Source organism: Rhipicephalus sanguineus, chromosome 6 (assembly GCF_013339695.2).
Source record: "Rhipicephalus sanguineus isolate Rsan-2018 chromosome 6, BIME_Rsan_1.4, whole genome shotgun sequence".
Taxonomy (NCBI): domain Eukaryota; kingdom Metazoa; phylum Arthropoda; class Arachnida; order Ixodida; family Ixodidae; genus Rhipicephalus; species Rhipicephalus sanguineus.
The window spans coordinates 171,092,126-171,114,621 of NC_051181.1; the positions used below are offsets into that span (position 1 = coordinate 171,092,126).

At 46.8% G+C, this 22,496-nt stretch overlaps 1 protein-coding gene across 1 annotated transcript in view; it reads left to right on the plus strand.

The window, feature by feature from the left end:
* The window catches only part of LOC119397040 (activating signal cointegrator 1 complex subunit 3), a 623,467-nt gene that overhangs the window by 305,774 nt on the left and 295,197 nt on the right, over positions 1-22,496 (plus strand). The window contains exons 20-21 of the mRNA XM_037664465.2: positions 13,872-14,122; positions 15,614-15,782. Coding sequence (XP_037520393.1) covers positions 13,872-14,122; positions 15,614-15,782 — 420 coding nt within the window. The remainder of the gene's footprint in view (positions 1-13,871; positions 14,123-15,613; positions 15,783-22,496) is intronic.

Below are 22,496 nucleotides of genomic sequence, written 5' to 3' on the forward strand. Positions count from 1 at the left end.
CATGCAGAAAGCTCCGGCTCATTATACGTAATTTCAACGCTACGACTAGGAAACATTTTGGAGCTATAATGAGCAATATTATCATCACTGATCACAAACTTGGTGCCTACCTGAATGTCAACTTATGTCAGCTATAAGAGGTTCCCACATTATGCATATACATTACTTAACAAATTATTTTAACAGGACATCGGAAGCATGATGGATGCCTCGATTTGCACTATACGCTCGCGGAACAAGGATTTCATTTTTTCCGCTGCATGCCACAACTTGCCATGCCGCGACAGGGTAGCGACGTAAGTTGGTGCCCATGACCGGTAGGATGTTGTTGCCAGGGCCTTTTGACTCGCTCTTGGGTCTTGAAGCTTCCAAGGGACGCCTGGAAACATACTGGGCACAACAGAAACTTGGGCGCCGGAGTCCACCTTCAAGGAAAGTGGGTGCCCATTGGCGAGTACTTAGAGGAACTTTGCGTTGGGGCGCTCTCCCGCAACGGCGTGCAGCTCGATGGAGCTGGCAGAAGGCTTCGGTGTGTGCTTCCCGTTCTTCTTGAGGCACGTGTTCTTGCGGCAAAAGTTGCAGGATGCTCTGCAAGCCGGACGGTCGGCGCGAGGGTGTGACGCCCACCCGCAGAACAGCTGGCTTTCCGAGTCAGGAGCCCTGTGCTCGTTATCTGTCTCTTCTTGCTGGCGAACGTACGTGAGTGTTTCGGGCAACGAGTTCCAACAAAGCTGGTTCGAGAGCTCGTGGTCAAGCAAGCCCATGAAAAAATTCACAGCATATCCACGGGTGAATGATGAAGAGCTTGGGCAAAGCTCCTGAAGCAATCATGGTTACACCATGAAATCTTCAGTGGTTTCGCCCTGCAGTAATCAAAGCGATAGCCCAGTACATCATCAAAGACGTGACAAACACTGTATATATTTATACAACAAATTTCATTAATCGTAAGTGGTAGCTAGACGTGGCTTCCGTTCCCCCTTCATTATAACGGCTTTATGGTTGGTGAAGTGATGGATCTGTGATGGGTCGTAGTGGGATGTTTGAAAGACGAAGTAGCGGGCAGTTTGCAAAGGTGGCTTCCATTCCCCCTTCATTATAACGGCTTTATGGTCGGTGAAGTAATGGATCGGTGATGGATCATAGTGGGATGTTTGCAAAGACGAAGTAGTGGGCAGTTTGCAAAGGATCGGTGATGGGTCGTAGTATACTGCCGGTTACGCCGGACGCTTGACAAGGTTAGGCTAAGAGGAGCCTAAAAAGTGGTCGGTGAACGCCTTCTTAATGGCGGCAACGTCCTTCAGATCCGCCTCTTCTAGACACGACCCTGGCTTGTGGGCCTACACAATAGAGCATGGAGTGCACTTGACCTCTGCCGGAGGGGCGCCATGCCCTCGAGTTGCAGCAGCCATGTAGGCTGGGGTTCTCAAAGTCATACGCCGACATAGTAGGCGTCCTGGCGGATCCCTGAACATCGGTGGTCATGACGGAGCGGCGGCGGGGCTTTGTCACAGTCCCGCCCACTTCTGACACCACGTTGAGTATCGAGCGGGAGAGTGACACGACAGCCGAGTCGATGGGCAGACAAGTGCCTTCGTGTTTATGCGAAGCCCTTTTTATACATCAGTGCATGCTGTGCTGTCCATCTAGTAGTACTGTCGCACGCTACAGTTCGTACAGTCTAATGATGTGAAGCATTGCTAATATACTAGAGAAATCTCAGCACCTGTCCTGAACATTTTTTGTGTGTTGGGTACTACTTTAGATAGCATTAAGGCTAGACTTTTCTAAAGTATAATAATACAGTTAAAACTCAGTCTAACAAAACCTGATTTTATGTAGTTTGCAATCGAAGCAACAAGTTTGCATTCCCATGCAGGTAAGGTTCAACGTTACTGTCAACCAGAATTAACAAAACTAACTTGGAACCAAAGCCACTTTAACAATAAAGTCCAAGTCTGGGTCAGTTGGTACATGACGCTGAGGCAAAAATCAGTCAAGAAGAGGCCAGTCGTCGTGTGTGTCACTTCTTTCGTTTGTCCGGCGTCTTCCTGACTGGTTTTTGCCTCGGCGTCAATTTAACATTGTTTTTTTCTGAAATAAATTAGTATAAAGAAGTGCTAATTTTTTTCTATCTTTACACAGACGGCTTTTTTCTTCAAGTGCGGGCACTTAAGCTATTGCATTAAAACATCTGTCACCCATAGTCACAGCATGGTTTTATCTTGACAAGACTACACACCACCTGCTTGCATAGAGCAGTGTACTCAACAGTCGCGCTGTTGCGTACCAGATGGTGCTACTGGTGGCGGTGGCTTGTTGTTCCTGTCAATGCTTCCACAGGAACACCACTGTGCGCTTTCGTTATTCCATGATTTATGCGACAGATGATGGTGATAGTCTCCCCACAACTGTCTTGCTCGCCCTGCTCACTAATCACTGCATTCGTTCTCCCCGTCTTTGCATTTCGGCTGCCTGTCATATTTCACGTGACTCTCTACCTGGCCTGCACCGCATATGTGAGGCTCAACGTACACTTTTCACGCGAGCATGCGTGAGTTAGCGGCAAATAAAATGTCATGGTAGATTTTGGGTGCCTCTACGTTACAATTTTAGGTTTCGAAGAACTGAAAAACCTCTTTCTCGATTTTACAAACTTCCTGATTTAACTAAGTAATTTGAACCTAGTGGTGACTTGGTTAAATTGAGTTTCAACTGTATATGTATAAGTGCGATAAATTTAGTCAGAATTTCAAGCATTCTTATAGTAAAAAGGAAATCCTCATTTGGATGCCGTTCTTTAGTCCTTGAAAAACGTGACGAGCCCTTGAAATTCCTTGGATATCCTTGAATTTTCTCCTTTGAAACATGTAGGAACCCTGGATCATTACGCGAGGTAAAATTTTCTCAAGAAGAATCAAGTTGCTGCTTGTAATTTTTGCGATGGCTACCGTAAGCATAATAAGGAAATCAGGCTACAGAAGGGCTCCTCCGTAGGTGGCATGTCAAAATCACAGGAAGAAGGGAGCAAGAAACCTCCCTTTTGAGCATCTTCAACTCCTCTATCGTTACGCTGCCTTAGATGCACTGCCGAGTCCGGTTGAGGAAAATATTGGTGAGTCTGAGCAGTGGTGCAAGTCCAGAAAAATCACAAGGGGGGACCGCACCTTGCAATGGCGGCCATTTAGTTTTTATAATTATTTATATTTAATCATATAAAACTTACAATTAGGCTTTCACGCTAAACTAAAAAAAATCAATAAGACGATCATGAGAGTCGTCGTCGGGTCAGGGAGACATCACCTTGCAGCCAATAGTATTTCTAACCATGAAATGAGCTCATATGTCGCATACCTGACTGATATAATGCTCACGGCTGACGTCCAACAAGTAGTTGATCAGCCTACCCGCATTCAAGGCAACTGCACTTCCACGCTTGACCTTATTTTTATCAGCCGTTGTATTAAAGATTACGCTGTGTCTGTGCAGCCTGGTCTATCCGACCATGAAATGGTGCTTCTTTCGTGTTCTCTTGGAGCGTGCAAAACCCAGCTTCTTGTTTCAATAATGATCAAAGACTTTTCGCGGGCAAACGATGAAAGTGTCCTTGACTTTCTTGATTTGCACATCGGTAGCTTTCAAGGCACAGATGCTACTGATCTTTGGGAACGGTTCAAACATTTGTGCAGATACTGCCTTGAAAACTTTGTTGCAAACAAAACTAAGAAAACACACCATAAAAACCCTTGGATTACAAGACGTATATTGCAGCTAAAAAGAAAAATTAAAAGACTTAAACGACAATGCGCCAACAAGAGCACAGTAGAGAATAATCAGAAAATCCTAAACCAAGCTATCAGTAGCGCAAAGCAGCACTACTTTAATCACACGCTGCCTAGTTTTATTTCTGGTTCACCACAAAAGTTCTGGCAATTTCTTTCGAAAAGTAAGAACTCGATAGACTTCATTGTACAAAATGACGTTGTCATCGTTGATAAGCAAGACATTGCTGAAAAGTTCAATGCCTATTTTTACGGTGTCTTTTCCAACCCTACTGAACCCTTACACCAGAATCATGTCACTTGTGCCGAAACAAATCTTGTATCATTATCCGGTGTTATATCGATGTTACTAAACCTTAAGGCAAAAGCATCGCCTGGCCCTGACGGTATACCCAATCTTTTCCTTCGCCAATATGCTGAGATGCTCGCTCCATATCTAGTAGTCATTTTTAACAAATCATTGACGACGGCCATCATTCCTGAGGACTGGAGGACGGCAAGAATTGTGCCAGTGCTAAAGAAGGGTGACTTCGCATTGCTAACAAATTATAGACCGATATCTTTAACCACATCTTGCTGTAAGCTCCTTGAACATATTATCGCTACTTATATTACGAAATTTCTTAATGATAACAGTGTACTGTCTCCATTTCAGCATGGTTTTAGGAAAGGCCTTTCCACAGTAACTCAACTAACCACAGTCATCCATAATTTTGCCTCTATTCTAGATAAATCAAGCCAGGTAGACGTAATATTTTTAGATTTTAGAAAGGCTTTCGATCTTGTTTGCCATACAAAACTAATTTTAAAGTTAAAAACCCCAGGGCTACCGGAGTTCATCGTTGCTTGGGTTTCCGCATACCTTACAAACCGCACACAGTTTGTAAGTATTGACAATCATTTTTCTGGACATTTGCCTGTTAACTCAGGAGTCGCACAAAGAAGCGTACTAGGCCCGCTTTTATTTCTTATATACATCAACGACATCGTCCAGGTCATTAATGAACCAGTTCAAATTACACTTTTCGCAGATGATTGCTTGCTTTTAATGTCTGGATGATCAAGCCTTGCTGAATACTAACCTGCAAAACATACATATGTGGTGTCAAGAGTGGGAAATGGAACTTAACGCTGACAAAACGGTTTTCATGAATATGAGTAGAAAGAAAAACATTTTACCTTTTCCGTATAGTCTCCCTTCAGAACAGCTAATGAAGGTCCCTCTCTACAAATACCTCGGCGTCACAATAACTAGTACACTCAGTTGGAACACCCATATTTCGAACATTTGCACATCCGCATTCCGTAAGCTATGCTTTTTGCGACATAAGTTAAAACACACACCACCTGATGTCAAACTACTCGCATATTCATCCATTATAAGGCCCAAGCTGGAATACGCATCCATTGTCTGGGACCCTCATACGAAAAAGAATATCGATGCATTGGAGATGATCCAACGAAAATCAGTTAGATTTATTTATTCTAAATACCGCCAATCAGACTCTCCGACTCATCTAATGAATCTTTATGGCATAAAATCATTGCAATTGCGAAGAAAAATTGACAGAATAAAATTTCTGTTTCACTTGAAGAATCGTCAATTCCTACTTCCCCCTGAGCCCTACGTAACATCATTGGCGTCACGAACTACAAGGCATCGACATGAAGAATCACTAACCCATACAGCACCAAAACTAACCTATTCAAGTTCTCATTTTTCCCGCGCACAATTAACGACTGGAACTCGCTGCCAATATCATCAGTGCAAAGTATAAAAATAATTGAAAGTCTTCAGGATTGATGTTAGGTTATTTTAATTATGTTCCTTTATTGTGTGAATATTGCTTTCTTCTTTTCCTCACAATTTTTGAGATGTTCCAGGTGTTATTACTTGCGTGCTTTGCTGTACAAATTAGACGCTCTCTTTCTTTTGTTGTTTTTTTTCCTTTCAATGCACTGTGTGTAAATGTGTCTGTGTGTTGCCTTTACGAGTACACTTTTGCCCCTCCTGCTAGGGCCCAAGACAGGCCTGCAGTATCTTGTAAATAAATAAATAATACGTTTCGTGGTGAAGTTAGTTTCTAATTGTAACTCGCAGGTGGGCTGTAGCATATTTCCAGCTATGTCGCTTGGGTTAAAGCATGAAATAAAAAAACACTTTTTTGTGTGATACCGTGTAAAGGCTCGCAAGGGGTGTCCTCCACAGCCTTGATACGCTTAACTGTTCGCTCGCTCACTCTTGCCCGACGAAATAACTGGTAAGCAAGCGACGACAGGCCTCGCAGGCGGAGCGATGTTATCGCATGCGCCCTTCGCGCGAAAGGGATGGCCGGGTCGTTTCATCTCTGCTTCAACCGCGTTCGTCTCTAGCGCTAGCACGCTTTTACTCGCACATGAAACAGACGATGCGTAAGCGATGTTATCGGTTTGGACTCTGTACAAATCAGCGGCGACCGCAAAATCCCGCTGACAGTGTCCATATAATTGCTATCGCAGTACCCCCCCGTGGTCGGCATATTTTATATCCCCCCCCCCCCCCCCCCGTTGAGTACATCTCCCGGGTTCCGTTTCTCCAAACTTGGCACGTATGGCTTACGTTTATACTTTATACTCGAGTCTGTTCACACAATCACAATGCACTCACATTCATGCACCAGCTCAATATTTATTGGTCAGAGATGTGAATTGGGAGGGGTGCCATGACCTCCCCTCCCGCAAACTCTTTCACGGAAATTTCTTGATAAAAATATCTCACTTGAGTTGGGTATTTCATAAAAATGTCCTTACTAGATTGGTAATAACTCATATTAGAACTTATAAGATCAAAAGGCATATCGAAGAGCACCGATTATTTGAGACATTGGAAATAAAGAGCATTGACACCAAAATCAAGAAAAGGTAGTTGTACGCTGACGGACTCATGAGTCGGCTCACTGAGGCTCATGTCAAGCCGTGAGTTTGAGCCTGAGTGAGTCCGGCTGAGTAATATGTTGGTGGAGTTTGAGTCCCGTTGAGGAAAAGTTTAGTGAGTCTGAGTCCGAGTGAGTCCGGTTGAGGAAAATTTTGCTGAGTCCGAGTGAGCCCTCAGAGCAGAATATATTTGTTGAGTGAGTGAGTACCAACTTTTTTGCCAACCAGTGCTGCACTGCTCGAAAACAAACAGTGTACAGGCTCAGTCTATGGGGAGACGGCTCAAAACAGCAGCCGGCATTTGTGAAGGCGTCTCTCACCAGTTCTGCCATGGTTCGAGGCTCAGAGCTGTAACGTTCCCATCCCACCCTCATTGCCCACAAGATGCATCGGAAAGCAGGAAATATTTTAAAAAATAGCGATGATAGCAGGCCTAATGAAATGTGTAGACCTCTGGCCCCCGACACGACCAGCAGAGCCTGTAGGCTCGAGATAAACAGCTGATCCACCGTGTGGGAGGACGTAAACAGCAGCGAGCCATTGCGCATTTTGACCAGCTTGAAACAGAAATCTCGTAGCAGCACATGGAGAGCCAAGCACAACCTTTATTTGATATGTGGTGACAGACAAAGAGCTTCTCACGAGACTCGGCGACAGCAGGCACAGCGTGGGTGATGCTCTGGCTCACCTCTCTGCGGTTTCAAGGTGCGGTGCATCTAGATCAAGTGCAAAGGCAGCAGACGTGTAACTTGCGTATTGCATTCGTGGCAAAACATTACAAAGCAAGGTGCCGCCACGGCTGCATTGCAAGACGACAAACGCTGGGCGTCATACAAGAGGTGTTCAAATCAAAAACGTTTACATAGGTGCCTACACCACTGTGGGAAAATGTAGCAAGACATCGAGGGATGCAGTCTCTGTCATGGATCGGAGCAGAGCCTCTCGTAAGAAGCGCCATCCGATTGACGCAGCAGTGCGTGTGAGAACAGGATGGCATTCACATTGCAGAACTCTGCGATTGAGGAGCAGCGAAGCGTTATCCGATTTCTGACGGCGGAAGATGTTAAACCGGCCACCATTCACCACCTGGGATTCCCACGTGTTTGGTCCCCTGAAGAAACACCCGAAAGGGAAGTGCTTCAACTGGGGCGACCAACTCGAGGACGCTGCGAAGCACTGGGCCTCCTCCTCACGGCCACAGGCATTATGGTAACGAGGAATCCTTCGGCTGGTTGTGATCAGGCACATAGTGTATAGCACCTTGAATAAAGTCTTCATTTTGTGGGAATTCAGGCGTCCGCACCAGTGGCTCGACGCCATCTTCCCTTGGAGAATTCTCGTGTCCCTCTCCTCTCGACCGGACGGGTGGCAGCTAGTCATAAATCGCTGTCACTTTGCTGCCACCCCGCCCTCAAAGGTTAAACACGTTGTCCCATTGGCCCAGTTTTGGCGGGATTTGGACCTGGCTCGCGCTCACCTAGAAGCGGCGGGCGCGCGACCAGGTTCGGGGGAGACCACTTGGGGACCTCGAAGGCTGCGTACGCGTTTTGGCCGCTCCGGCCGGCGGCGATCCTTTGTTCTTTGTTCTTCGCCGCCGGCCGACGGTTACGTCGTTTTGTCGGGGCTCCGGCCTCAGCGGGCGCGCGCTACCCTCCGCGGTCTCGAAGTCCCGAGGCAGCGCCTCGCGATCATCCACCGTATGTTCCTTTTAAGTGTTGCTATGTCTGTTCTGTTTTCTTCTGCTCTGGGGTGCGAGATCACGGGAGCGCTGGCCGAAAGGGTAGGTCGGCTCTCCAAACCTGGTTCTTTCTTTGCTTGTTCGTTTTGTGGGTGTGCCATTCGCAGCCACATTTGGTAACAATTGTATTAGCTAATTGGTGTCCTGTGTAACTATCTTACGTGCGATTGGTTGTAACGAATTATTGTTCTCTTGTATTAAAATCCCCCGTAATAAATCACTGATTTGGAGAGTGTCGCCTAGGGTCTCCCTTGCTGCGCGCGACGGCTCGCCGTCCCTTGGCGGTGACACGCCGAGTTCTCGCGCGCAGCAGTCCGAACGGTACACGGGCGCGGGACGAACGAGGATGCGGCAGCCTGCATGAAGCTCCCAGTGCTCGAACCCGCGGTGGTGCTTGACGACGACACCACAATTTATACCCACAGTGTCATTTTGTACCTTTTCATTGGGACACCCCTTGTAACAGCAAAACTGCTATCGCTGTGATGGGGTGCGATCTTGACATGGGGAGAAAAAAGAATCGTTTAGTGAACGTAATTCAGCAGCGTGATCGTTGGGCAAGTAAATGCAGTTATTTAAAGAAGGCTGTAATTTTTTAAAGAGTGATCAGGAGATAAAAATATTTTCCACGGGTATAGATGCATTGCTTACAGTATAAGAATAATAAGGATAGCATATAGCAAAGAAACAAGTGTTGCCTTTTTGTGACCTTTAAACGCAATTTTGAAATATTAATCCCACTCGGCTAGTGAAGAAGGATCTGTCACTACAATTCGTGGTCTTTTCATTTCCACCAGTATCTGATCAAATGTTCTAGCCAGTTGTCAGCACCTTTAGTATGACCACTTGGGACTTCGTTGCCATGCTGTGTATATATACAGGGTGTCCCAGCTATCACGCAGCACGATTTAAGAAAGGAGGAACGGCGTTGCGCGAATCAAACCTACAGCATATTGTTCCTAGTACACTAGAGTAGCCACTGCTATTTTTTTTGTTAATGAGGTTTAATTAATTAGTCATAATTATATTTCTAACTCGACAAGTACTTGCCTAATTGTCAAAATGTCAATGAGTCGTATGTAGGCATGTTCAAATGCCATCTAACTGCGCTACTTTCAACAACGTGCTAATTGCGCGCTCATTTTTTCCGGCTGATAAAGAAAGCCCGCTAAATATGAAAAATAACACGTGACTACGCTCCCACCCGCAAAGGAAACCAGCACCCTCAAATAAGCTTACTGCAAACAACCGCTTTGCCTGTTGCCTGTTGCGAAAGACAGCATTCCGCATTTTGGCAAGGGTACAGGTCGAGCGCCAACGATATACGTGCAATTTCGCTGGGATTCATTCCGTTCGATAGTACGCCACAATCATTATCCATATCTCACGGCCGACCGTTCTCACCGATAACGCGGCAAGTGTTCTGATTACGGCCTGACTCTGTAAAACCAAGCGGTGCGTTTCTTAGGCCGGGGAGTGGCAGATAGGGCGATGCGTTTTTTCTGCATTTTTTCCTTGATACTGTCTACCTCATGGGAGCCTGTTTGAGGGCGCTGGTTCCCGACGCGCGCAACAGTCTGGTCACGTGTCACTTTTCATATTTCGCGGACTTTCTTGATCAACCGGAAAAAATGAGCGCGCAATTAGCACGTTGTTGAAAGTAGCGCAGTTAGATGCCATTTGTGCATGCCTACATACGCCTCATTGACATTTTGACAATTAGGCGAGTACTTGTCGAGTTATAAATATAATTATGACTAATTGATTAAACCTCATTAACGAAAAAAATAGCAGTGGCTACTCTAGTGTACTAGGAACAATATGCTGTAGGTTTGATTCGCGCAACGCCGTTCCTCCTTTCTTAAATCGTGCTGCGTGATAGCTGGGACGCCCTGTATATCACCAGCCTTTAAAGGATAAATTGAGAAATTGGTATATTAATTTTTTACAAATGCAATAGTGCTCACAGAGCCTATCTTAAATAAGTTTGACAACAGCATAAGCAGCTTAATCCTTTGACACACTATGTACATAGTTGTGCACACCACTTGTTTTTGATAGTTGTATCGACTAGGGGCCAAGAAAGAGCAAGATACATTGACCTTTGGATGAATTGGACCTCCTGCATAATGAATTTGTCTTCATTTAACTTCATTTTGCAGCACACTGTTGCATACGATCACTTTGCTGTAGACACCACCACATTCGACGTGCCGCTTCCTGCAATTCAAGTCTAAAGCATGATTTTTTTTTTTGCTCGAAATTGACATAACCGAAAATGAATTCACACTATACTTGATTCTATTTTTTGCAAAAAGAAGGCACGAATGACATCAGAATAAATAGATATTTAATTGCAATTTATATGAGAATAATTACTAGAATACACATAAATGATTCTGAACAGTAGTGCAAAGAAGCACATGGACGGCAACAGATCAAGACGGGACACAGGACAGACTGATGAGCTAGTTGGTAGTGCATAATTCTGAATTATGCACTACCAACTAGCCCATCAGTCTGTCCTTTTGAACACATAAATGAGCCTATTGTGACATTAAAGGGATGCTGAAGTGGTCTTACAATTCGGTAAAACTTTGTTGTTAAGAAGGACCAACATTATTGTCGGCGATGGCGTAATTTTTTTCGCTGTTGTGGCAGCAGGAGCTTTAAAACACGCGAAAGAAAAGTTCGTCTTGCTCCGCCCACGCGAACGCGCCGAATGTGTGGGCGTGACCGGAACTACGTCATCGTCGGTAGTTTTGGCCACGGTGGTAGAATAACAGGTGGCCCGACGCGCCGCTCCGCCAATGCGCCGCGCGTGTCACGGAGGTGCTCGAGTTGCCGCCGCTTTTCCGCAAGGTGGCAGCAGGTATGCTCTGGGCCGAGATCTCCCCTCCGGCGCATTTGAAAGCATGTGGCCAGTGTGCGTCGCGAGCATTTAAACTGCACTTTACATCTTTAACTTTTGAGAAAGAGATCCGCGGTGTAGTTATTACACCAGAGAGGCCTAGAGCAACACTGAAGAGTTGCCGTCGCTTAGAACGGACGCGCCACTAATGAAAGCATGCAACGCAACCAGCGTTGCAGCGCGTCTCTTCCTTTCTGCTTGGTCATCTTCGATAAATGCGGAGGCGTCCGTGGGTGCAAGCCTCTGGAGAGCAAGAGCGTCCCTATGCGACGCAACCAGCGTCGCAAAGTCGCAATCAGCCTTCGAGTCATGATCACGGCCAGATCACCGTGGTCGTGATTAGGTGATTCCACGGCTTGAGATTCACTCTGATGCGTCGCGTTTGTTGCGCTCTGTCAAACCAACGCGCGCGACCGCATCGGTGTTTCCGCTCACTTTGTAAGCTGGAACCACGGCTGAAACCACGGTGGCTCGATCTGTGCCGCTGATGCGGCAGCCACCATGGGACGAAAATGCTTCGCTCAAAATTGCAAATCTGGCTACAAAACGTGCAAAGAAAAGCTGTGTCTTCTCTCCGCGCCGAAAGACGAAAAGCGACTGCAGTTGTGGAGAAATGCAATTCCACGGAAAGACCGCCAGCTACTGTCCTCCGACAGACATACGATAGCGTGAAAACCAAATGCTTTTTTTTTTACTCTATACACTCGCCGGTAGAATTTTGCATGCTTTCGAAAAAAAAAAAAAAAATAGGCGCGCGTCTCTTGCAATCGGCACCCTGTGACAGTCATATCGGGACTACCCGCGCCGATTAAAAAATTTTAAGCTTCATAAAGCCTGGCGCTCTCACTTTTGCGGTCAAAGCTGGCAGACAGCCACTACAAGCTAGTAAAAGCACAAACAACCGTTTAAAGCCACAAAATTAGCTAGAGAAACCGGATTTTACAGCACAGCGAGAGCTTGCAATGCACGTCTTTCGGCCCAAAAACTCGTCGCGAACCTAGCGGCGGCCGCGAGCAACTCGAGCAGTACGGCGACGCGCTCGCGGCGCTCGATGGGCCACCTGTTTTATTCTACCACCGTGGTTTTGGCGGAGCCGTGGCCTCCGTGACTACTTCTGGCTGCGCGCGTTGGTGGAACTGATCGCGAAGGCCATGCTTTTACAGAGCTGATGGCGCCGATGACGCGGCATACCGAAGTTGACGTCACCGCCTTCGCTCAGCAGTTCAAAAAGCCCTGCGGCTGCAGCCGCTCTTTTTTTGCCAAGAAATGCCATTTGCGTTCACTTCTGTGAACTCTTACATTGGTTTTCATATTCAGCAAGGATCAAACTATGATTACACATTCCAAAGTCATTTTTTTTTAAGAAGTGCTTCAGTGTCCCTTTAATGCAGACAGTTCCTCATAGCCGTGGTGTCTGAAAGGGTTAAAACTAAAGTGACTGCAGCTAATGACAATTGGTGATTTCTGTAATGTCAAGCACTTTGTCATTGATTAATATGTGGCATCATAAATTTATAACTTATTAGAACTTGCGTTTGGGCTAGTTAGTTGCTTGTCATATTGAAGATACTTACGGTAGTGCAACCTGGCATTCACTCAAAAAACACACTCACACTGTTCTTGAGTGGAAGCGTGAGTGAATGCATGCGAGTGTGTCATTTGAGTGAATGCCAAGTTGCACTCAGTATCTTCGCTATAAATTTATAAATATGGGACATCATGATGGGATCTAAAATGGTGCCTGAGAGGTATAGAATAACAGAGCTGATCTAGTTGGTAAGTATTCATTCTAAAAAGACAGGGCGTACAAACAACACAGACACAAGAAAGAAGTCTGCACGCCCTGTCATTTTTTTAGAATGTATAAGAGGCAGAATTACTACAGGGGCTTCAGTGTACCTAGTAGACAGCAGGATGGGGAGTGCAGTGCCGTTTCGAACTCTTTGAAGAAGTTGGATTTATGACTGTACGATAAGATAATGCAAGGACAAATGGTGGGAGTAAAAGTGGGTTACTTACCGGATTCAGCTGCTCTAAATTAAAAAAAAAATTCACAGCATATCCACGGGTGAATGATGAAGAGCTTGGGCGAAGCTCCTGAAGCAATCATGGTTACACCATGAAATCTTCAGTGGTTTCGCCCTGCAGTAATCAAAGCGATAGCCCAGTACATCATCAAAGACGTGACAAACACTGTATATATTTATACAAGAAATTTTATTAATCGTAAGTGGTAGCTAGATGTGGCTTCCGTTCCCCCTTCATTATAACGGCTTTATGATCGGTGAAGTGATGGATCGTTGATGGGTTGTAGTGGGATGTTTGCAAAGACGAAGTAGTAGGCAGTTTGCTAATAATCGGTGATGGGTCGTAGTATACTGCCGGTTACGCCTTACGCCGGACGCGTGACAAGGTTAGATTAAGAGGAGCTTCGCCTCTAAATTTTCCAGCTTCAGAAGTAAACTGCTTCGAGAGGTAATCTCGCAGTCCCAGTCTGGAGCGTTTCTGATGATTTCTCTCGGTACAGGCATGATGGTGCACAATGTGCACGCTGGTGCCACAGTGGAGAAGTTGGCCCAGCAGATACCACAGGTCGTGGTGGTGCCCAAGATCCAACCAATCACACGCACCGTGCTGAAGGTGCAGCTGGACATCACTCCCGACTTCCGATGGTGTGACCGGTACCACAAAGGAGCAGAGGCCTTCTGGATCTGGGTGGAGGACCCAAACTCGGACGAGATTTACCACTACGAATACTTCATTCTCACAAAGCACCAGGTACAGTCCAACCACGTGAATGTGGGAGGCGACCATTATTGCACCAAGAGCTAGAAAACAAGTGGGCTCTATGGATGCAAGCGCTGCTCCAAAGCAACACTCTTGAGGACACTTGCTAAACTAGGTGCTATCTGCGTCTTCACCCGGGCCAACCCTATCAAACCCGTTTTAGTGGTCGCTCCCAGCAACTGCAGAGTCAAATTCAAATTCTTTATTTCTGCAGAAAAAGCTGGCAGAGCCCCTTATGCTTGGCTTCACCGCAAGGCTTGTAAAACAATGGTACTGACATCGTGTAATGGCAGATATACAATATGCAGATAATATTCGCATTGGATACATGCAGGTGTAGCTGCAAAAAAAAAAAAGAAAAAAATGTCTAATCCAATCAGTGCCTGTTTTGCTGAACAAGGCCGATGGCAAGTGGGACCTAATCTCTCTCTGGTGTTGGCCAGCACTGAAAGACGGTTTCTGCACACGGGACAGTGTTACTCTGTGTTGTTCATGGCATGGTAGCACAGCTATTTTGTGCCGTCCCAGGAGCACATTGAGAACGCAAATTATCAAAAGCTTTAGCATCACCAGTGTCTTTGCGCACTGCACACTGATGTTTGAAATGTAACAATAATCATGTTCTTCCTTTGTTTTTTTTTCAGTATCAGTGTTAAAATGAAGGCATAAATTTAGACTAGGTTCTGCTGAAGACCTTTATTATTATATGAGATGTTTTGATACTACAGCATAGGTATATTTTGCTCGAGTTGCTGCTTCAATTCTACACTGTTGAATAGAGAACACTATATTTCGTTTATTTGTCTTATTGCACATATATTTCGATCATTCTAAAAAGACAGGGCGTGCAAACACGGACACAGGAAAGAAGTCGGGACACCGCAATGTTGTTTGGAGTGTCCTGACTCGTTTCTTGTGTCCGTGTTTGCACGCCCTGTCTTTTTAGAATGAATACTTAGCAACTAGCTGAGCTCTCTGTTATCCTAAGCTATATTTCGATAATGTCGTGTTTTACTAAGCTTCTCCAAGACGCAAGCCATCTGCTCCAAAGTGTACAGTTCCTGCTCCAAAGCTACTGTAAAAATTCAATTTTGCTGCTCCCAGAGCTGCTCCAAAGCATCCCTGTATCATTATCGTGAGAACGTCCCAAGTCCCAGAGCTCTTGCTAATTCTGAATAAATAAAAGGCACAAATAAATTAGTGGCACTGCCAGGATTGCACTCGTAGGAATAGCCTATAAAGTGGACGGGGGAACAACTGCTACCGTCAGTGGAGCATCGGACGTGGAATTGGAAGGTTGTTGTCTAACTCGGTTCCTTTTTGTTACATTTAATACACAACAGTTAACGATGCTTTCCGTGGCTGTTGGCTTCGCTGTCACATGATGCAGGGTCTTGTGAGGGCAGCAGCAGCCGTTGAAGCCACGACAGCCATCTAGTGCATTGTGCAAGCTGATCAGTTGCTGTTTGCACTGCTTGGCAGGTGATCAAGCGGGAGAGCCAGAATGTGGTGTTTACCATTCCCATCTCGGAACCCCTGCCACCGCAGTATTTGGTGCGTGTGGACTCGGACTACTGGCTCGGCTCCAACCAGACCGTCCCACTGACTTTCCAGCACCTCATTCTGCCTGAGCGCCACCCACCCCACACTGGTAGTACCTCCTCTGTTTATCATGCTTTGAACACTCCCACCAGCCATCTGTCGTTTGTAGTAGCGCATACGAATCCTTGCTGTCCTCATGGAAGTAGGTGGGCGGGAAACACGGGTACTACAGTCAACTGCCGATTTTTCGGACGCCCGATTTTCCGGACAGGCTCGAAAATTCGGACGCTTTCGCGGCACCGTCACCAGCCCCATAGACGTCAATGTATTAGAACGTCCAAAATTTCGGACGCTGAAGCTATTCCGCGTCCGATTTTTCGGACTTTCTGCCCAAATTGCTGGTCCGAAATGCATTATTTGAAGCCCCCCACCTCTGCCGCGTCTATCATCTCGTAGGTTCGAACCAGCGCTTTCGCAAGTTGATCTGTTTGCGACAGTAGCACAGTCCGAAAGTCAGCTTTGCCGCAATACCAAAGCGTTATGGGGTGAAGCAGACCAGAAATTCAAAGGGGCCGCTATCGCGGCACCGTGCGGCGATGTTACGCATAAGCAGCGGAAATGCACGGAGGCGTGATGGCGGCAGCTGGCAAACGCGCCAGTACGGCTTAATCGCTGACAACCCTTACGATAAGCATCTTCAGTTAACTGCTCGGTTGTGCACGTGGCCTAACGCAGTTGCATGCGTACTGCACGCATTTAATAGGCGAGAACCCAAATGCGCCGCGCCGCCATTCCTGCTGCCTCTTTGTGCGAGACCGCCAAGTGCGCCGCATAGACGCGTTGCCTTCGCGGACGAAACGAGCTCGGCATTGCCGCGCCCGTGTGCGGTGAGGAACTAAGTGCGCATCACGAACCCTTTCATGATAAATGCGTGCGTACGATATAGCAGCAGTAAAGTGACGGCGTCAGCTTAGTTGTCGATGTGCTGCACACAACTAGAAACGACCGGCTTGACACGGCAGCAAATGCTGCGTATCGGCGGCGATTCGGCGATGTGTGTGCGCATGTTTACATGCGCACACGCATCGGGGAAAGCCGGATGAGTCGTCCGCTCTTCCGCCACAGTCTTTGCGTTCCGCGTCATCGTTTACAAACGCTTCATGCGAGATAGCCGTAATCTATTCCGCGCTTTGCAGTTATCAGCGGCGCTCATCACGAGATGCAAAAGTGGCGGTCGGCACGTACGTAGTTAAGCAGGGTTCGCGGCAGGTACCGAATGTATTTGCGAGAGCCTGGGCGCGCACCAAGATGCCTGATAAGTGTACTGGGAGGCAGTAAAGCTATTTTGGACGTGGCTGTGGCGCTTTGATCACTTGAGCAGAATAAAAAAGCATAAATTTGTTTTTTCGGACTGCCTGATTTTTCGGACGATTTCGCAGTCCCTAGGGAGTCCGAAAAATCGGCAGTTGACTGTACAGTCGAAGAGAATGAGGCAACACAAAAGGCTCTTGTGCTGTCTCGCATTCCCTTTGTGTTGCGCATGCATAAACCACGAAACTGGCCACAACTACAGTAATCCCTCGTTATGACCAAGTCGGCAGGACGACAAAAAAAATCCTTGTAAGCAGTATTTCTATATAAGCGACCACTCGAGAAAAGCTAAAGCTTTAATTTCACTACAATCCTGGGGAAGTCAAAACACAATGTGTTCAGCGAAGCAAAACTTTATTCAGGTGCAAAGAAAAAAGCACTCTTAATAATACAATCGTGTGACCAATCACACAGTGCACCCTATGGAACGCTACAACACAAGCCAGCCCATGTTCTTTTGGCCACTTTTCGACATCCAAGAGACTGCGGTTTTCTGCCGTCACAAAGCACCACGAAAAATTCATTTTCCTGTAGATTCTGTCACAGGAGACACCGGTGATGAGATTACGACCGAGATTATAAACAGTTTGGGTGTGCTGCACCATGGAATTTGACAGCTCCCATTCGCTGGGAGCACTGGGCACTTGCTTGGTACCCGTTACTAAGCGGTCATCGTCGTCTGTTTGGTACTTTTGTGGCCTGCTCTGTGCCTGCGTGAGACATCGGCAGCATTAATTTGACACTGCATGCACCAAAGGGCCGCCTCTGCTCGCCACTTCTTTCTAAGCGGGTCAAGCTCTTCGTACGCTTCAAGTAGTGCAACTTAATATGCATGCATTTGGGTCAGGACCGGAAGAAGTTTCGAGTAAAGCACTTTCATTATAACGAGGGATTGCTGTATTGTCATGGATAGTGGTGGTGTAGAAAAGCGAGTGATAGTGTAAAACAGCAGAACATTCAAAGACACTAGAGCATGTGCACAAGAAGTTCAAGGCACAAAAGGCTCAAAGCATGAGAGCCAAGCTGTAATGAAAGCTAAAGGAAGTCAGCTTGGCATTGTCTATGTGTGCTTGGTAGAGGATGGCTGTCTCGCCAGCAATGCTTTGGGGACAGGAGTGGTGGAAGTCTGAACTTGGAAGCGATGGTGCCATAGAGTGCCATACTATAAAACCTAGAGGGGAATCTGATGCTGCTGCCTACGTGGGGCTCCGTGAGCGGCACTTCAACCACAATGGGAATGATGGGGAGTACAGCAGACTCCCGTTAAGACGAACTCGAAGGGACCGCGGTCATCTGTTCGTCTTATCAGGAGTTCGGCTTGTCAGAAGTGCCCCCAAAAAGAGAGATGCTAACATGCCAAGTGCATCCAAATATGTTACGTGAAAACACTGAATGGAGTAGACTTACAATGGGGGCGAGACGACAAGGAAAAGCATTTATTTGGCTCATTAGATAAACGCTATGCCCTCACGCAGAGTATTTACACTAATCGTACGAGCACCTGATTTGGCGGGTTCAAAAATAAAAAAATTCATGTAGATACTGCTACCACATTTTAATGATAAAACTGTAGCACGCTGCTATGTTGACGATTACAAAAAAAAGAGAGAGAGAGAAGCACAAGTTTCCTCCAAATAATGTAAATTTATTGTCCTGGCAGTACCTTTTCTTCTGTGAGCCTGTTTTGCTGGCTCTAAGATCACTTCTCGATACGCCTTGGTCACGTGCTGTTGCCTTGACAAAATCATGCTACGCCGAGTTGCTTAAGAAAGTCTGCAAGGTTTTCTTCGAGGTCCAGATATTTTCTCGTTTTCGGCCCGTAGTAACTTTTCTTGATCGGCGTGCAGCTGAAGATATCCCATTGCGCCACTCACGGTGTCACAAGCCTCGCGCACACATAAAAGACACGACGCAGCTGTACTCAGTGTACAAAATAGCCTTCCCTTGTTGTGCGCTTCCATAATCAAAATGGCTCATCACAATTTGCACTTCACTGGGAACGGATACAACGCGCACGAATCCTACGCGAACCAACGCGAACAGACCACAAAATGAGCTCGGCCGCCATTGCGTGATGGCGATGACAATGCACCTGACCCCTCTGACGGGAGTGCGCCGCAAACGTGGTTTCGGTTTCGTACTTGACTGTAATGCACAGACAATTTTTGTTCCTGTTGTCGCTTTTTCTTTATTTTTTTCCTTCACTACCCTTGCGTTTGCCCCTCTGACCACGGCAGAGGGGCCCCAAGCTCTTGTGTTCTGTTCTCCTTTGTACTCCAGCTGGGAAACCGAAGAACGGGGAGGGACGGGGGAGGAGACACAAAAGGACGCAATGGCTTGGGGGTCCCAGTTGTAAATCCCCCTACTCTTTTTGTTGCTATCTTTGCTGATAAAGACCACACGTCCCCCACCCACAGGCTGGGGGTGAGGGGCATACCGGCTTTATCTGCCGACAGTTCTTTTTCGTTTATCTCGCACCCTCCGCGATTTCCTTTGCGTCTCTGCTATGGGAAGCGCACTTTTTTTTTTTTGCTTTTCCTCGGTCGCCAGAATGCCCCACCAAGACTGCAGTGTTCGTTTCGCAGAATCGGCAGCATTGTCGATCACCGCCGAAAGTTCCGTCTTAACAGAAGAGCACAGTTGGGCGGTTCGTCTTTAGTGAATTTTTTTTGCATTGAGTCTATGGGAAACCAAACAAACTGTTCTCTCTTGTTCGGCATAAGCGAGAATTCGTCTTAACCGAGTTCTTCTTAACGGGAGTTCACTGTACAGGATCTACTTCGGTTGGATTACGTACGTTCTTGAGATTCGCGGCGCTTGTTTGCCGAGTGTAAAACAAAGTGACATGATGTTATTTCCAATTAAAGCTTGCTTCATTCTACCATACGTCAAACTCATTGCAGAAAGTTTGTGTGACTGTGAGATTGAAGCGAAACCAATACATATTCAACCACCAGTGTGTTATGCATTGCTCTGCAATTGTTTTCCATATATGGCATTACCAAATTATGAATTACAACTGAAAACAAACATGCGTGTTTTTCAGTCGAAGGTACGCATCATCTATTTATGGGAATAAATATACGGTATCGAACGAGGAACACTCAACTTATTTTCTGCTGCAATGGTGAGACAGAGCCCATTCAGCGGAGCATCCACTTGGCTTCATTGTTTTGCAGGCAAGTTGACTGTGTCCTGGCAAGACACACTCATCAAAAGCAAAAATGTATATCTGTGCAGTCCCCTGCACACATTTTAGGACGCTACAGGGGTGCGTGAACGACGCTTTGTTAAAGCTGTCAAATATAATACCTGTAAAGCCCTAAAGTCGCAGCAAACCAAGAGCATTTCCGACAGTTCCAACAACAAAGGCTTGAATGCTTTGCGCTGCACCCCACTACCCAGCACTGTTCGCTTTATTGCGGCAGGCTAGAGCTGCTGCACGTGGAACTAAACCGAAACTGTAGGAAAAGGCTTGTACAGTCGAGCCCAACTATATCGAACCCGTTTATACCAAATTATCCCGTATATCGAACAATTTCTAAACATGGTAAATTTACATCAAGAATATATAGCAAAAGTTACTGTTACATCGAACGAAAATAGCAACGACAACCAGTATTTCAAACTCCACGTGCCTCAAAAGTGCCCCAGCAAGTTGGCTTTCCCTCGCGTAGGCGGGGAAAACTGCCGGTGCCACCCTAGAAAAAGTGGTTTAGACCCGGCTGTGCACGGGGGAACACCCCCCCCTGCAAAGAATGATCCTGGCCTTCTCGCAGCGCTTCCAGCCAATCAGAGGCCGTCGTGCTTTCTCCGAGGCGCGGAGGCGGTACAAGTGAGCGCCATTTTTTTTCTTTCTTTATGCTTGTGTGCCTGCTGCTGCCTCTTTTCCTCGAGTCCTTATTCAGCGTGGTCCGTGTTGGTGGTGTTGCCTGTTGGCGCTCTGTGAACTTTCTTGGCACGCTGTCGTCATGGCTTGTGCAAAGAGGCAGAATTTGCCGTTCGCCGCGAAACTCGAAATCATAAATCGAGTCGAGCACAGTGAGAAGAAGTCCAACGTCGCCGCGGCGTACAAGATTCCAAGGAGCACCTTGAGTACTATCCTGAAGAACAAGGCAGACATCAGGGCCAAGTCGGAAAAAAGGTCAGGTGCCCGTGGCGCCCGACGTGTGCGCACTGCTGTGTACGAAGATGTCGAAGCGGCCGTTTACAAATGGTTCATGGACATTCGGTCGCCCGGGTGCTATCAATGGATCGACATTTGACGAGTTCGTCAGTGCGGACGATGATGTCGCCATCATGGGACTTAGAAACCATCTTCAGCGCTAGCAGACAAGGACGAAGGAGAGACGACACCACATCATGGGACAGCTACGAGATGAGGACTACGTTGCAGACATCGTGCCGACCACGAGCCAAAACGACGGCAATAAGGAAATTGACGATGGCCCGTTGCCTACATCCTCCGAAGTGATTACAGTTGAACTTCGCTACAACGAACTCTGCTTCAACGAAATTTCCGGTACAACGAAAAATTCTCGGTTCCCCGTCAACAGTCCATAGGAGTCAGTGCATAAATATGCTCGCCACAACGAACACTTTTTCTGCTACCGTTCCGCTTCAACGAAATTTGACGATGGCATTCGGGGCTCAAAAATTTAATTTACCGTGCAATAAACACAATCTCGGACATTTTGATGCATTTTAGGACATAAAAATACAAATTCAAAGTCTGTATCGCGTGTTGGAACCACCAGAAACTGCCGCTGTTGACTGAGCATGGGGGCCGCCATTGCTTGATAGCGACGGCGATCAGACTGCCCTGCTTTCGCAACTGGCTTGAGTTGCTTCTGAGTCGCAGACAATCCGAAGCCAAAGCTCAGTTGTCGACACTGGGGTGCAATCGCGAAACGATAGCTTTTCCGATGCCTTTCGAATACTTTTCGTGCTTTTCGCGCTTTGCTAGTGGTCAGAGTGACGGTACATCCGCCACATCTGCGTTATCAACGCGAGCAGCCCTGGGGTGCAGTCGCGGAATGGTGCCTTTTGCAATGCCAATGCTTTTTGTGCTTTTCGCGCTTGGCCAGTGCGACCGGTGGTCGGAGCAACAATTCGTCCGCGTTATCAACGCGATCAGCCAGCCGCGAGTGGTGGATAAGAATAGCATAGAATAAGGCGTAAGTCAACGCTCCGCGATAGCACGCCTGCATGTCGCCGTTGTCAGCGAATAGCTAGTGTTAGCGTGTTGGTGCAACTATGCAGTTCGTGCTGCGCGCCCGTGCTTGTTTGATTCGTTCGCGGAAGCCATTGTTTCTGCGTGCTTTTCAACGTGGCGTCGCTATGCATATATGAGAACCGCGTCGTAACACTGCTGGGGACGCAAAGGAAGCAGCAGACACTTTTTGAACATTGGAAATAAAAGTTTCACTGTTCTACTAGCTCAGGTCAGCCA